Raw genomic sequence first — 16229 nt, 5'->3', positions numbered from 1 at the left:
GTAGAGTCACTGTGATCGGCCTCCATGGCTCATGCACCTAATCCCAAATAGGGGAGATTATGGAGCATGCATGCTGTTCTGTAGAGGACATGGGCACTCTTAAGCATACGTGTGCTCTCTTCTGCAACTCTACTAACTTCCAAGGAGACCATTAGTGATCCAGCGTAGTGGAAATCCCCTGTTCTCTATGAATCAGAGTCCAGGTCAAAGGACTAGAATGGAAAAAAAAACTCTGGGCTTTATTGGGGTTATTTATTTATTTATTTATTTATTTATTTATTTATATATATGCATTTGCACATTGTCGATAAATAGTTTCACTCCGTCTTGTTTTCTGTCCCATCAGTATCCAGGTGAATGATCAGATTGTGGAGGTGGACAGGGTGAGTCTGGTTGGGGTCACCCAGATGTTTGCAGCCACTGTGCTCAAGAACACCAGAGGCCTGGTCAGGTGAGAGTCTGTTTGTCATATCTGATATAATACACCACACCATACACACGCAAGGAAAACTAACTTGTGTGCGTGCCAGGCTTGTGCAAAATTCCAGAATTGAATTGAAACTTAAATTCCAATTCAATTCTTGAATTTCACTTGCATTTCAATTGAGGTAGCAAACAGGAAGCAGAATTGCAATTCGAATTGTGCACAACCCTGGTGCGTGCCATCTATTTATGATTGATCAACAATTTATTTGATCTTTTATTAGGCTATTGATATACTAATAATCATTACCCCACATTAACATTAACTAATAATTTACTTAGATGTTTTTATTATTTAGATGTTTTGACAGCCGCCTCAAATACATTTTATGTAGTGTGTTGTGATCCACACCAGAGTCCCTTCTAGAAGCCCACACTTACTGTAAACACACATTTGGCTAAGCCTTACTTTACCCTGCTCGTCTGGTTACATATTGTACAGTGCCATTTGGTCTGTGTGCAGTGAACCAAATCAAGCATTGGTAATCATTTACTGTCTGGGAGGGTGTGGTGGAGAGCATCTACCAGAGATCTTCAGGAATGTGAACTGTGTCATTGTTCAAACAATAACGTCTGCTTCAAAAGATATGAATTCAGTTTGAGGCTATCAGCATTTATGAGTGTACTGTTAAGGTGTGGTGCGTGCGTGCGTGCGTGCGTGTGTGCGTGTGCGTGCGCGTGCATGTGCATGTGTGTGTGTGTGCGTGTGTGTGTGTGTGTCCAAGGGAAGCAGGTCAGTTTCCCTGCCTCACCATGTGTGAGTGAACCTCACAATGCAGGTGTGTGAAAGAGGGAAGTTTATAACCATACTGAATGTTGTGTGACTCTTGCTCCAGAGACCGAGGCTGTGTGTGTCTGGCATTGTGAGTGTATTAATGTTTTACTAGAACTATGTCCCCACCCCATAATACCAGCGCTGGGAGATTACTCCCATGTCCACATGGTCCAACATATTGGTCCAACATTCCCTACTTCCTCCTGCTGTAAACGCACTCCATACCTGATTCATATGACACACTTGATTGGGGATTTTTTATGTATTATTGTTGGTTGTAATGAGTAGTGTGTGTTTGTGTGTGTGTGAGTACGTGTGTACTTCAGCATGCACTATGGGTATTTGTGTTGACGTGTGTGGCCATCTCCAACCCGTACAGCTTCCTTATTGGTCGGGAGCGGTCCGGTGTGGAGAGCGAGGTGGCTCGCCTCATCAGTGAGACCCTCCACCAGGAGAGCACCAGCAAACACCACAAGCAGAAGGAGATCCAGAGCAAGGAGCAGAGGCATGAGGAGGAGGAGGAGGAGGAAGAGGTCCTGGTGAAGCCTGCTGACCTGAAGGTGAGGAGGATGGGGGCCGTCTGCTGTATTTTAACACACCTCCATCTCCGCAGAATAGCCCAGCCACTGTGTCTAGCGGTCCGATCAAACAGGGGCTCAATATGGAGCCTTGTAAATATTAAGATTAAGATGTCGTTGTATGTGCTGGTGTGAAGATGCTGACTACATCTTCTCTGTTTTAGGACACTGTTTTAATTGAATGCGCTTTTGCACATGGCCTGTCAGACTATTAACTGTTAATTGTCTGCAGGTGGGGTAATGGGTTAATTGGGCCACACCCACTCTGGTGCCTTAAAAGGTCCAGGATTTTAGTGTGTGGGGCAGACCGATTGAGATGTGCAAGTTGATATGTAATAATTGTAAATGTAAAAATTGAAATGTATGTCCATTTTAGAACAGTTTGTTAAATTAAAAAAGACTGTTTTCTACAAACAAATATCTGGACCGTGTTTAATCTTTTAAAAATGCAAGATGGTGGACATTTTTTTTCACAGCTGGATAAGCACAAAGTGGCATCTTGGTTTAGCTAACAGTTGATCAGTCACTAACTGTCACAGTTCTCAACCCTGTGAGTGCTAAGGTGCATTATGGCACAGATATACGTTGTTACAGTAAAAACAGTACACAATGAGATGGTCTATAGGAGGAATATAGTCACAGATCAGCAGCTCCAAAAGCAAACTATTTTAGTGCAGGGGCATTGTTCAACCCTGAGACACCTTAGACAGTTTGCAGCCTGCAACGTAATCTGATAGCTTGCATCCGATTTTTGTCAATGTCCAACAAGGGCTCCCCAAAATATAGTTTTGTGAAAGCTGTTTTCACCTGGTGTAAATCCTGTGCTTATAATGAACACAAACTTTGTGTGTGTGTGTCTGTGTGCCTTGTCTACAATCACTCAGAGAGGACACCATGAGGAAGGAAAAGATGAGAAAGAAGTGGATGAGGAGGAGAGGAGGCAGGAAAAGCATGATGACTTGGACAGCGAATGGACTCTACCTGAACACCTCCATGCCACTGAGCTGGGAGAGAAATATAAAGAGGTACAGGAAGTGAATAACACAGATGTATTACAGTACAGTTTTCATTATTTCTGCATGAGGATGAAGACCAAAGAAGGGGATAGGAGTGCTCTCATGCAGTAGTCCCTTTATCTGGCCATATTGTCCTTTTTAACCAAATTCCAGTTAGTTTGCAACTGATGTCGGGCTGTGAGCTTGATGAAGAACTGGGCATATGGTCTTTACAGCTTGAATGGCAGTGCACAAGTACATGCTCTGACATTGTTTTTAATGTTGATAGCAAGCTACAAGAGATCGTTTTACATGTTTTGACATTTTTGTTATGTGGTTGACATGTTTTGTTTTTTGCTTCCAATAGCTCAAAAACAAGCACATCACCACCGTAGCAGAGCTGAGAGAGATTAAAGAAAAGGTAAGTGACTGTTCAGTTCCCCTTCTTTTTTATTCATATAAAAACAATTGCTGCCATAAACATTCTATTTTGTATGATTATCATGACTCATGACATACATGCATTGTCTTATCCATCTAGCTGACATGTTTATCAAAAGGGACTCAGTACAGTACAGAGTAGATGTGCATTTGTATCAGTATGTGTTTACACAAACCAATAAAGATTCTTTGGGATCTCATAAAAGAACGCCAGGGGAAAAGATAGCTTGCTAGCAAAGTAGGAAGCAGGAACTGGATGTGGATATTCCCAATCATAATGATGTTCTGGGACACACTTTCGATACAGTTTTGATTAGGATTGTTTATTTCAGGAACCCCTTTCTCCCAAGTGACCTAATCAATTAATATAAAAGTGGGAAACCATAATGCTGCCAGACACTATCAAAATGAGCTAAAACAATGGCCGTACCATCAGCACTACTGCTGCTGTTAACAAGCTAGCAACAACAACAACAACACTGTTCTATTTGCTATATAAGGTGCTCAGTGTAAGCTGCCCTCCCTGCAGATGCGCGTGTATGAGGGGGAGAGGGTGTCCTGGGAGCAGCGGACAGCGGACCTGGAGGAGCGGTGGCAGGCGAGCATGGAGCGGCTGCGCACGCTGGAGGGCTACTGGCAGGAGTCGCAGCGGCTTTGCGAGACGGTCAGCCAGAGCCTCAGCCAGGCCCAGGCCCAGCAGCAAGCCATGGAGCTCCGCTACAGCGACACCCAGAGCCAGCTGCAGGAGCACGAGAAGAGGTGAGCGTGCTGACAAACACACACACACACAAACGCACACACACAATCAAGTGTTTTGTTTGAGTTTATGTCAAGCTTATAATTCAAAAAGTGTCTTGGGGTGAAACGTTTTTTGTGTTTTGCACTTTATTTGCTGCCTCGGTCAACTTTCATAAAGTTCTGTCCACCCGGACTACCCCAGTCTCAAATCTAGCCAAGCCCTTTTGAAATATTAATCAGTGTGCCGGCTATTTTTATTTTTGTTCAAATGCCTGTGTTTCTCTGCGAGGTATTTTTAGCTGCGTCTAATGGCCGTTTGTTGTGTTGGCACGGCAGAGCGGCTGAGTTTGTGCGGCGGGAGGAGGAGCTGAGGAGGCTGCTGGAGGAGAGAGAGAGAGACTTCCAGAAGAAAGTGGAGAAACTGCTGGAGCAGGTAGGAGGCTACCAGACACCGCTCAGATGTAGGGGAGGGTGTGTAACATATGTGTGTGGTGGTGGGGGGGTATTGGAGCAGGTACAAGCCACAGTTTTGATGGGTGTGGGGTGTAGGCTCACACTGTTCTGTCATAAGATTGTGTGTTTGTGTACACACACACACACACACACACAGGTTTTGTGAGGGACTCACAAATGCAGGGACGCAGAGACTTACAAATACATTCACACAGATGCCTGGTATTGTTCATAACTCACACACTCATGAGTGTGGGAATGTGGGCAAATATGGTCCTACAACCATCTGAGCCTGGAGTCAGGGGGCCTTATGAGGCAACTCCTCCCATATATCAAGACTGTTGGTTCCCTCTCACATGGCCATGTGTATCTTATGACCACTGGGAAACAATACTGTTATACTAGCTGTGAGTAAAAAACAGACTTACCAATTGCTGTCTTGTTATTGGACCCATCCACAATAATTTACAGTGATTAAAATGCCATAGAGGAAGGTTAGAAAAGTACATCCTTTGCCACAAAGTCACCACGCAACACCTAAAGGGGAAAAAAAGGAAAGTGTCAGATCAAGTTAGACTCTATAATGAAAATGTAATCGTCATTGCATGAGGAAAATTAAGGTGTAACTGGTTATCGATCGCCTTGTTGTCCTCTTTCTTTCTTTCTTTCTTTCTTTTGTTCTTTCTTTCTCTTTCTTTCTTTTTCTTTCTTTTGTTCTCATTCATTCACATTCATGCTTTTCTCATTCATTCTCAATTCAACTAAGTTTAATTGGCATGACTGTAAAGCAATGTAATGGGCATACAATACACCAAAAATGTAAAATTTGTAAAGAGGAAATATTTGACCCCCCCCCCCCTCCCTGCCCCTCGTTTCCTCTCCCCCCACCTGTGTCTGCGTGCCCCTAGATGGCTGTGTTGGAGGGCAGGGACCAGGTGGACCAGCAGCCCCCGGCTGAGCTCAGGGTACCGGGGGAGGAGAGTCGGCTCAGCAGCCCAGAGTCTGGAGCCTCCGACCGGAACGGCCTCTCCACCGACGAGCCCATCTCTGGTAGGTCACCTCTGTGCCCTGATTAAGAGATGTAAAAGACTAACCTGGAAATATAAGCTGGCGTGGGACTGCTGTTGAAGTGAGTTGCAGAATGAATGAGCATGAAGATGGTGACAGTGTTTGTATGATACAGAAAGACTCAGTGGAGCTAGAAGAATGAAGTGATTGAGAGAGAGACAGCTGGACCTCCAGAGTGAGACCGACAGTAAGAGATACAAAAGGAGAGAGAGAGACAGACACCATGTGACAGTAAGAGAAAGAAACTGAGAGAAGGACAGAGAGAGAGTGACAGACAGAGACATGAAGAGAGGGATTGAGAGGACACAGAGGGACATTGAGAGACAGGAAGACAGAGAGAGAGAGAAGGAAACAGAAGAATGTAGAGAGGCAGAGACCGATAGACAGACAGAGAGAGAATCTAGAAGGGAGGAGTGAATCCATCCTCTCCCGACCTCCTCAGATCCAGACTGGGGTGGCGCGGTGCCGGAGACCCACCGTCTGGACTGCAGTGCCCATCGGGCCAAGGCTCAGCTGGCCCAGAGATCCCGGCGCCAGCGCCCGTCCAGACACAAGCTCCGCGAGTCGGCCCGCAAGTCTCCCGGCCAGAACCAGGTCAGACATGCTCCAGAACTTTCTATTGTCCACTTACATGTTGTAGACATGCTGTCCTGACTGGACTCTCTGATGTAGAGAAACAGACAGTGATGTTCTAATACCCTGGAGAAGAAACCTGCATCTTGGGGGGCAGCCGTGGCGTACTGGTTAGCACTTCGGACTTGTGACCGGAGGGTTGCTGGTTCGAACCCCGACCAGTAGGGGCGGCTGAAGTGCCCTTGAGCAAGGCACCTAATCCCTCACTGCTCCCCTGCTCCTCACTGCTGCTGTTGTTGCAGGCAGCTCACTGCGCCGGGATTAGTGTGTGCTTCACCTCACTGTGTGTTCACTGTGTGCTGAGTGTGTTTCACTAATTCACGGATTGGGATAAATGCAGAGACCAAATTTCCCTCACGGGATCAAAAGAGTATATATACTTATACTTAGAACCCTTAATGTTGATAATGTGTCAACCCTCTGATGTTGATGATGTGTCAGTCTTACTGTACCACTTAACTTCGAAGGCCTTTTATGCCAGCAAAAAGCTTCTCAGTTTAAAACATTAGCATTAAAGGCATTTGCGGACAGAAATAATAAAGGTTCTAGAAAGATGTTCTGAAATCTTAACTGTCACCGTACACCGTAGTGTACCTGAATATACTGTAGATCTAGACTAAGGATGGAGGTGAAATATGTTCTCTGGATCTAACTTAAACCATTAAGTGTTTGTCATACCATATGAATGAATATGAGGTCATTTGGGAATTTGGGATCCCACTAGCTATGACATGTAAACACAAAATTAGGATCAGTGACCATCTCTTACCTACGTGTGTGTGTGTGTGTGTGTGTGTGTGTACAGGAGCCAGAGGAAAGAGCAGATGTGGCAGTGGAGTCCAGCACTAAGCGGAGGTCCCTCCTGGAGAGCCTGTCCCTGCCCGTGCCCATCCTGACTCTTGAGGGGGCCGCCACCGGGGGGGACACCAGCAGCTCTGCGTCCCCCCTGCCCTGCACCCCCCACGGCAGGGCTCCACGCGAGGCCAGCCCCAGTGTGTCGCCCCCAACAGACGCGTCCACCCCCCACTCCCCCTCCAGCCTCCTGCAGAGCCTCAGGAGCCGCCGCTCCAAGAGCAGGGACAAGAGCAAGGCCAGCAAGAGCAGAGGTGTGTGTGTGTGTGTGTGTGTGTGTGTGTGTGTGTGTGTGTGTGTGTGTGTGTGTGTGTGTGTGCAGTGTTTCCCACATAATTGAATTCCATTTGTGGTGGTTGGTTTGCAGAATTAACTTGAACACAACAGTTTTTAACAAATTAGCACAGCGCGGTTATGATGCTAACCAGATTTAAGCACAATTTAGTACATCCTGGAAATCATTGTCAAGTCGGCTTTATTGTCAATTTCTTTACATGCACTGGTCATACAAAGATTTGAAATTTCGTTTCTTACTTTCCCATGCAGACATATACATACTTTAAATATAGACATAGACATACTTTAAATACAGACATAGACATACTTTAGACATAGACATAGCCATAGACAATAAAAAATAAAAATATACAGACATTAAAGTGCGAGACTGAAATATAGAACATATATCAAAATATAGAAATATAGAATATATATAAAAAAATAGAGGTAGTTGTGTTGTATATTTACATAGTCCTAGCGTAACCTTCTGACAGAGTAGTAGTAGCAGCAGCATTGTGGCAGAGTGATAAATAACATTGATAACATTTACATGAAGTTTAAACTTGTGCTTGTGTGCACTGTATATTTACATTGATTAGGGTTAGGGTAGACAGGATCCTAGGTTCCTGGCTGGCTGGTTGGTGGGGGGGCTGTCAGTGATGGGAGAGTGGGTAGAGTGTTCAGCATCCTGATTGCTTGGTGAATGAAGCTACTTGCAAGTCTGGTGGTGCGGGAGCGGAGGCTCCTGTACCTCGTTCCAGAGGGCAGGAGGCTGAACAGTTTGTGTGCAGGGTGGGTTGTGTCCTTGACAATCATTAGTGCTTTGCGGGTGAGGCGGATGGTGTAAATGTCCTGCAGGGAGGGGAGTGGTGCTCCAATGATCCCTCTTAGCTGTGTTAACAATGCTCTGGAGGGTCTTCCCTGTCTGATCTGTGCAGCCCCCCCACACTGTGATGCAGCTGGACACGATGCTCTCTATGGTACCTCTGTAGAATGTGGTCGTGACGGGAGGCGTGGCACTTGCCTTCTTCAATTTGCGCAAGAAGTAGAGGCGCTGCTGGGCTTTCTTCGCCAGTGATGCTGTGTTGGTGGTCAAGAAGAGGTCGTCGCTGATGTGCACCCCCAGGAATTTTGTGCTGCTCACTCTCTCCACAGCATCTCCGTCGATGGACAGTGGTGGCAGTTGTTTGTGGCCTCTCTGAAAGTTGACAACAATCTCCTTGGTCTTGCTGACATTCAGCAGGAGGTTGTTGTCTTTGCACCATTTGGCCAGCAGGTCTACTTCTTCTCTGTAGTGAGCCTCATCGCCCTTAGTGATGAGGCCCACCAGTGTTGTGTCGTCCGCAAACTTCACCAGATGGTTGGAGCTGTGAGTGGTTGTACAGTCATGTGTTAGCAGTGTGAAGAGCAGGGGGCTGAGCACACACCCTTGCGGGGCCCATGTTGATATTGTGGTGCGCCGCCACAAATTAGTCAATGTATGGGAAACACTGGTGTGTGTGTGTGTTATTGAGTTACACGTGTGTGTATGTTGTTGAAGCTCTGTAATGATGCATATGGTGTGAGGAGTCTGACTGAGGCGTCTGTTTCAGATGAGGATCCTGACAGCTCTTCCTCTGGGAAGTCCAAAAAGAGATTCCCAGATTTCAGGTGGGTTTGCTCAAGCCGAGTGTGTTTACTGTATGGCTGAAACAAGGAAAACAACATGACCTGTCTGACTTATACTGTGCTACTACGACCTTGAGTCTGCCATTAGTTTTGTATTCATTAGCATTTAGTAATCAGTAAAGGCCACTGGCAAATGAAGCATCATTCCCCTTATGTCTGGGCTCTTCTGGAATGTTCTTATTCCCTTCAGTGGCCTGAGGAAGTCTGGGGGCAAAGGTCGCAAACAGGAGCGGGACGCTCTGCGTGGATCCCTAGAGAGCAGGTATGTCGTGAGTGAGGCACCTTTTCCTGGAAAAGCGATGGGCTACTGGCCACTTCCACTCTTGATGCTTCCTTCCTTCCTCTCGTTTTTATCTTGGCTGCACTTGCTTTTTATAGCCGTGCACTGCTAATGTAGGGTCAGCGTTGGCCATTATCCCAACCTGAACTCCCAGAGCAAAATCCACAGATGGAACCCTGCGCAATTGAGGCAGTTATGTAACTGCCAGCATAATTTATTTCTTTTCCCGTTAGCATATGAGTGATACTCTGAACGTTTTTACGAGTTGCCTTTTCAAGCTACACTCTAGACACTGTCTGTGTGTGTGTCTGTGTGTGTGTGTGTGTGTGTGTGTCTCTCGGCAGGGGCTCTGGGGACCTGCTGGATGTGTCCAGTGGGAACATGTCCCCCACGGGGTCAGTGTCCTCCGTGCCCTCCTGCATGCCCTTCTCCTGGTTCGGGGACAAAGAGCGGGAGCGGGAGAAGGACAAGGAGCAGTCCCTGTCCAGCTGCAGCCTGCCCCACACCCCCACGGACAAACACGTCGACCGGTCAGCCCAGCGGGAGAAGGTGAGGGAGATGGAGAGTGGGAGGGAGGGGTGAGGGGTGAGAATAGGAAAGGGGAGAGGAGTGGACAAAGTGCTCAGGGGTCACTTTCAGTTACAGCCAACTACACACACATATACACACACACACACACACACACCCAAACACCCAATGCCCACATTACAAACAGACCATACTAGTAGAATACAAACAGAAATAGAAAGAGGAAAAGTAAGAGATGTAAGAAAAAGTGAGACAGACAAATCCCACCCTGCTGCAAAACCAGACAGATCAGTGATTGAGAGCCACAAAAAAAGATTAGCCCTGTAGCAACCCTGTGCCATTATCATTGGCAGCCATCTTATTCCTATGTATTCTCTCTTGACTCTCCTGCACAGACCAACTTATCATGGCACTCTCTACTGTCTCCCTCCTTAGAATCGGTATAGTATAAGACCTCAAAGAGCAGGAGCAAAGCACTTAGAGAGATCTTTAGAAGAGCTACTAGACTCTATGTCACATCACCAGTAGAACTTTAGACTGATAACCTGGCAGCCATGTACTAACGCTAGTTTAGTTTGTACTAGAGACCCTGACTACACCTGGCATTAAATATGTTATGTTTTATCTGGACCTCACATAATGTCAAATGGAGAAGCAAAAATGTGTTTGATTTTGGTATGAAAGAGACACAGATGATCTGAACTGATGCCTGTGCTCTGCCTATGGCGATTGGTCATTAATGTCTGTTGTAAACAGGGACACCAGATAGCTATATACAAGGATCTGCTGTTTCAATAGACAACTGGTGACACATACTAGATTTTGAGAAATGTATGTATACAGCAACACTGACGTGGACAGAAATGACAAAATATACAGTATATAGATTTGAGTCCGTGCATTGAGGCTTTTTGTAGTTATTCAAAAAATTAGAAACTTTGATGACTCTTCTTCCTTATGAAATGTAGGCCTTTGCACAAAAGTAAATTTTAACATAACAGACAGAAATGGCTCTAATTGCAATAGAAATAGTTGTGTGGCAGAAGTGGCCCTTTACTGCAATCACTGCGTGGGTATATAATGCATGCGTTTATAGTTTTCATTCCGACTAACAATGTTATAGTTAGCAATCCTCTTATTCAAAACGAGCATCAAATCTAACTCAAGCACTCAATATGAACTAAATAGTGTGCTAGGCCTGTGCTAACACACGTCTACTAACCTGGGGAATTGGTAGAAAATACCAGTGTCCTCACTGGACCTCCGTATGTGTATGTGTGTGTGTGTGTGTGTATGTGTGTTTTTGTGGGCTTGTTTTCTGTTTTTGTGTGTGTGTGTGTGTGTTTGTTCTTTGTTCTTTTCTGTGTGTGTGTGTGTGTGTGTGTGTGTGTGTGTGTGTGTGTGTGTGTGTGTGTGTGTACTGTATGTATTGGAGCTCGTTGCAGAGTCTCTCTGCGACTGACGAGTCCAACCCCAATAGCCCGCGCTCTTCCCTGGCAGCTCTACTGTCAGACCGCCGTCCGGCAACACGCTCTCGTACCCTCGCCTTCTCCTCCAGCGAGGTGAGTGACCCTGGAGGGGGCCAGGGGGAAAGAGGTCATGGCCATTATGTGGGGAGGGTCTTCTTATGACCCTTTGACCTTTCCTGGTGGTGCTTCCGGTAGAGCATGTTATATGAAAAAGTCGGGACCGTAGTCATACATGGAAACGGTGTTGTTCGGGAGTAGACTGTCTTTGTGTGTTTTATTTTCTTTGTTTTTCTGTGTCCGTACTCTTGGTGAAGGATCATTTGAGAACTATAGGTGAAAAGAAAACCAAAGAATGCAATCAAAACAAATCCTGCAAAGGGCTTCTGAGCTGTGGAAGACAAGCAGAGTAGACCCAGATGTGTGTGTGCAAGTGCAGCTCAAGTGATCCTTTAGTCCTCTAGCCTGCATGGCACTAGCTGTCATAAGAGGGATACTGAAGAACATACATGACTTGATTACTGCTGCTGTGCAATGCATTGATTTTTTTTTTCAGGCAGTATATGTGCACATGCTAAGGTATGTGTGCACAAACACACACACACACACAAACAAACACACAACCATACACACACACTTTATACACTTGTTGGGCAAGCTTTGCTCCACCCTGCTTGAGAGGAGCATTGTCTCAGGTAACATTGTTTGATGAAAGAGCTGGGGCTTGTGCCAAGGTTAAGGTCTGCCTGTTATCTCTTAGAATGCACTTAACAACACATGAGATTCTGTCCTATGCACCTCATACCACCTCTATATTTTCCCAATCTCTCTTTCTCTCTCTCTCTCTCTCTCTCTCTCTCTCCCTATATTCCTGACCTAATTTTCTCAGCTGATGGCTGTTCTAGATATGAGGCTATCCTAATTATCTCTCTCTTTTATTCTGCTGTTGTGTCTGCCAACTGTCATTTCACGTGGATATTTACCATCTCCCCTTCACACACAATTCAGGCACACAATGCCTCCTGATGAGCTACATGCCCCCATTGTAATGTTAAAAATAGAACCAGGATGTGTTTACTTTCTGCCTTATCTGATCTGCATTATTGCTGTACAGACACTGTTAAATGGAGTTAATAACATTTCTTTGTGGATTTTGTTTTTATTTTCAGACCTTAGATGATGACCCTCCACCAACAGGGAAGGGCTATGTGTGGCAAACCCGCCCACTATCAGAATGGACCAGTCAGCAGGTCTGTCAGTGGCTGATGGCCATGAACATGGACGAGTACATTGCCGAGTTCACAACCAGAGGTGTTGACGGACAGAAGCTTATGAATTTGGACAGCAGCAAGCTTAAGGTTTGTGCAACACCTGCTGAAACAATGACATGAGTCGACAGCACCCTCTGCTGGAGCTTTCTGAACAAAACCCTTATTTGATGTGAGCTGTCATTTCTACAGTAATACTGCCGGACAGGGAATGCCACTAGAACGGTTGGAATTCTACACCAATTTTGAGGAATTAAATCAAATCAATAGCATTTGAAATTTTAGTTAATTGAAGTTGGAAAAAAAAGAAAAAATGGTGTCAAGATTTATAAAAATGGATTGTCGGGCAGTCGTGGCCTACTGGTTAGGGCTTTGGGCTTGTAACGGAGGGTTGCCGGTTCAATCCCCGACAAGTAGGAACGGCTGAAGTGCCCTTGAGCAAGGCACCTAACCCCTCACTGCTCCCCGAGCGCCGCTGTAGCAGGCAGCTCACTGCGTCGAGATTAGTGTGTGCTTCACCTCACTGCTGAGTGTGTTTCACTAATTCAAGGATTGGGATAAATGCAGAGACCAAATTTCCCTCACGGGATCAAAAGAGTATATACTTATTTACTTATACTTAGAGATATACACTGCATTAATAAATAAATGAATGACTGTAGTCAAATTCTTTAGTTGCGGGGGGGACTGTGGCACGGCAAAAAGGAATAGTTGGAGTAGTTGGAGTAGTTGTTCCTCTGCTCCTGCATTCCCATACCTGCAAAAATAACTGATGTATTTTTGTTTCAGTGGTTTTGAGTCATCAATGAAATCTGGAACTTAATTTGATAACAATAATATATAAAATGCTTTGGTTGCAGGAGCTGGGAGTGTCCAGTCACCGGGACCGCTCCACTCTGAAGAAGAGGCTGAAGGACATGAGAAAGATGCAGGAGAAGATGGACAAACGCCAGGCCAAGAGGGAGAAGGAGCGGCAGAAGGAGCAAGAGAAAGAGGCACGCCGAAGCGGCGCCAGACCTGCCAGCACTGACTCTGCCTGCTGAGATTGTCCAGCGACCTTTCTCTGACCCGTACACTTGACCCCTGACCCATGACCCGTGCCCTCTGTGTGTGCACTTGGTGACCTCCAGAGGATGCTGAAAATAAGCATGACTTGCCAGTGTCCACTGATCTTGCCGTCATGTGGATGAAGCAGGTCATTTCATAGCATCACGAGCGAACCCGTGAATTTGTGGTCCAAAAGGTGATGAGCGCAACAGCCTGTAGTGCCTGAACTTGCTAATGATTGGATATAAGCACTGCATTTAGTCAATGGGGAATGGTACAGAGTAGTTGTTCCTCTGCTCCTGCATTCCCACACCTGCCAAAATAACTGATGTATTTTTGTTTCAGTGGTTTTGAGTCATCAATGAAATCTGGAACTTAATTTGATAGTCAAGTTTCAACATGTAGGCCAATGATAGTTCCACATTACATGTCACAGGGGAACATTTCCCAATAAACATGATACCAAAAGGACATCTGTGGGTCCAGGAAGAATCGGTGAGCAAAAACGAGCGAGCTCTTATGCACTGTAAATATGTGTTATGTGTATAATGGTGCACATGCTGTCTCATCTGGCCAGGACACCACAAAACAGTAACATACTCTTGCACAGCACTTCATTTCTTTGTACAGTAGAGGGCGCCATTGATGCAGTTTAGTCAATTACCAGAGGTCTTCTCAAAGTAGACAAGAGGCAAGAACTGCTGCTAGCACACTCTGGGCACTTTAGTTCACATTAACAGGACTAGAACCAGATTTGGATACCTTACACATAGTACTGGTTTGGATTTGGATCTTCATAAGACTGAAGTACGGACCGCCTGGAACAGTGTGTGCATACCAGGACGTTAATTAGTATGGAGTGGGCACTTGTTAGTGTACACTTTTACAGACATATAATATGTGCATTCTTTTTATGTGTAACAGTTTTAGAAATGGCTGGATGTACATAATTATATTCTTAGTAACAAATGCTGTACATATTCAGGGCTGTAATTAAAACTGAAGCCCTGTTGTGTTGATTAGCAATGATGGCTGTTTTACTTGTCTAATAAATAAAATATGTTTTATACAGAGCTTGTTTTTTTCTTCTTCAGTAAATCAAATTAATTTTCAATTACTGTGATCATAATGTAGAAAGGGAATGGTTACTCTGTCTCAATCTTACTCTGTGCTCTTTTGATATGTTTAAAAGCAGTGTTTCTCAAACTTTTTCAGACCAAGGACCACTTAACAAATAAAAAAGCCTCTAGGACTACCTAGCTAAAAAAAGTAGACCTACAACAGTATATTACACAATAGATCTACTCACTGAACAACCTTGCTTATTGTCTTTGCACCTTGCTTATTGTGTCAGATAATTCATATGATTTAAACTGGCATAGGTTACATAGGCAGTGTTGCAGAACTGTTTGGATACAAGTTGATTTCAAGTTGGTTCAATATTGCAAACAACTCATCTAGCCTATATTATATTTTACCACGTCTGCTCGCAGACCACTTGGGATAGCTTGCTGACCACCAGTGGTCCCCGGACCAGATTTTGAGGAACACTGGTTTAAAGGCATCGTATGGCATTTTATGCCTAACGACTTCTAAGTCCTAGGGTTAGGGTAATTTTACTAAATTGTGCTCTCAATTTAGTAAGTCGTGCGCATGATTTAGTAAATTGTGCACACGATACAGTAAAACGAGCACACAATATACTAAATTGTGCACACAATCTAAAAATAAACGCACAATTTATTCAAATGAGCGCACATTCTCTCAGTATACAAAAATATCTTGCAATGACACCACCTGGACTCCGTACTATATCATTGGTATGAATGAATCTATTTATTTATTAATTTATCTGAGGTGCTGGACCTGCGTTCGGACCGTTCTGGCCCACTTTTACCCCTGCTTGTTAGTCGACATGGCTCCACATTACAGCAGTTGTGTACAATAGAAATACTCCATAACTGCAGGGGGAGCCCAGTAGAAAAAAAACTGCACTGGATACCTCTAATTGGTTTGGATTGCTCATTGTAGCCTTACTTAGACAAAATGTAGTAAAAGTATACACACCAAATATACATGACAAAATGTGTTAGTGAAGAAACACACTGAAAAGCATTTTAAACCAAAAACTCCCTCCTCTTTATTCTACAGATTCACAAACAAAGACAAAGTATTGAAATGACATCCAAGTTCAGAAAAAAGAAATGTGTTTTTTTTGTTTTTTTTGCTTGCTGTGTTGCTGTGTAGTTTCGCATAGTCCAGTTTCCCCCCATGGAATATTGCTTAGCTCTGTGTTCCCTTTACTTTGGTTGAAAACTCAAACAAAAACATTCAGCCACCTTTACCCACCTGCACACATCTGATGCATGTGGATTCCCAGTTACCTACATACAATGTGACACTAGTTGGTTGCGGTGACCTAATATCTGTAGATGTCAGGGTGCGGTGGAAATGAAGCCCTCGAGTCAAACTGACTGTAATGGTCAGCTGTACACTACACCATTCACAGTACCTTCTGAAATTCTGGGTAATTTATCCAGGTAACATGAAATTAAATTGGATTTATTTGGTCATATTAAAGGGAAGCAAACAGGAGGGCACCTTGGAAAATGGCTCGTCCTTATTTGTAGGCAAAATCTAGAAATATTCTTTGTACTTTGGATATAGTCTCCTATCT

The 16229-nt window shown here is 44.7% G+C and overlaps 1 protein-coding gene across 1 annotated transcript in view; it reads left to right on the top strand.

The window, feature by feature from the left end:
- Positions 1-14625, top strand: part of ppp1r9alb (protein phosphatase 1 regulatory subunit 9A-like B) — a 25150-nt gene extending 10525 nt beyond the window's left edge. Inside the window, exons 4-19 of the mRNA XM_048234780.1 lie at positions 347-451; positions 1638-1818; positions 2721-2861; positions 3199-3252; positions 3802-4031; positions 4347-4443; positions 5372-5513; positions 5974-6125; positions 6970-7270; positions 8888-8945; positions 9154-9225; positions 9588-9792; positions 10167-10211; positions 11217-11333; positions 12407-12595; positions 13366-14625. Coding sequence (XP_048090737.1) covers positions 347-451; positions 1638-1818; positions 2721-2861; positions 3199-3252; positions 3802-4031; positions 4347-4443; positions 5372-5513; positions 5974-6125; positions 6970-7270; positions 8888-8945; positions 9154-9225; positions 9588-9792; positions 10167-10211; positions 11217-11333; positions 12407-12595; positions 13366-13548 — 2272 coding nt within the window. The 3' untranslated portion in view covers positions 13549-14625. The remainder of the gene's footprint in view (positions 1-346; positions 452-1637; positions 1819-2720; positions 2862-3198; positions 3253-3801; positions 4032-4346; positions 4444-5371; positions 5514-5973; positions 6126-6969; positions 7271-8887; positions 8946-9153; positions 9226-9587; positions 9793-10166; positions 10212-11216; positions 11334-12406; positions 12596-13365) is intronic.
- Positions 14626-16229: the final 1604 nt, after the last annotated feature.

Source organism: Alosa alosa, chromosome 23 (genome assembly GCF_017589495.1).
Source record: "Alosa alosa isolate M-15738 ecotype Scorff River chromosome 23, AALO_Geno_1.1, whole genome shotgun sequence".
NCBI lineage: Eukaryota > Metazoa > Chordata > Actinopteri > Clupeiformes > Clupeidae > Alosa > Alosa alosa.
This window is presented reverse-complemented; position numbering and strand designations above follow the sequence as displayed.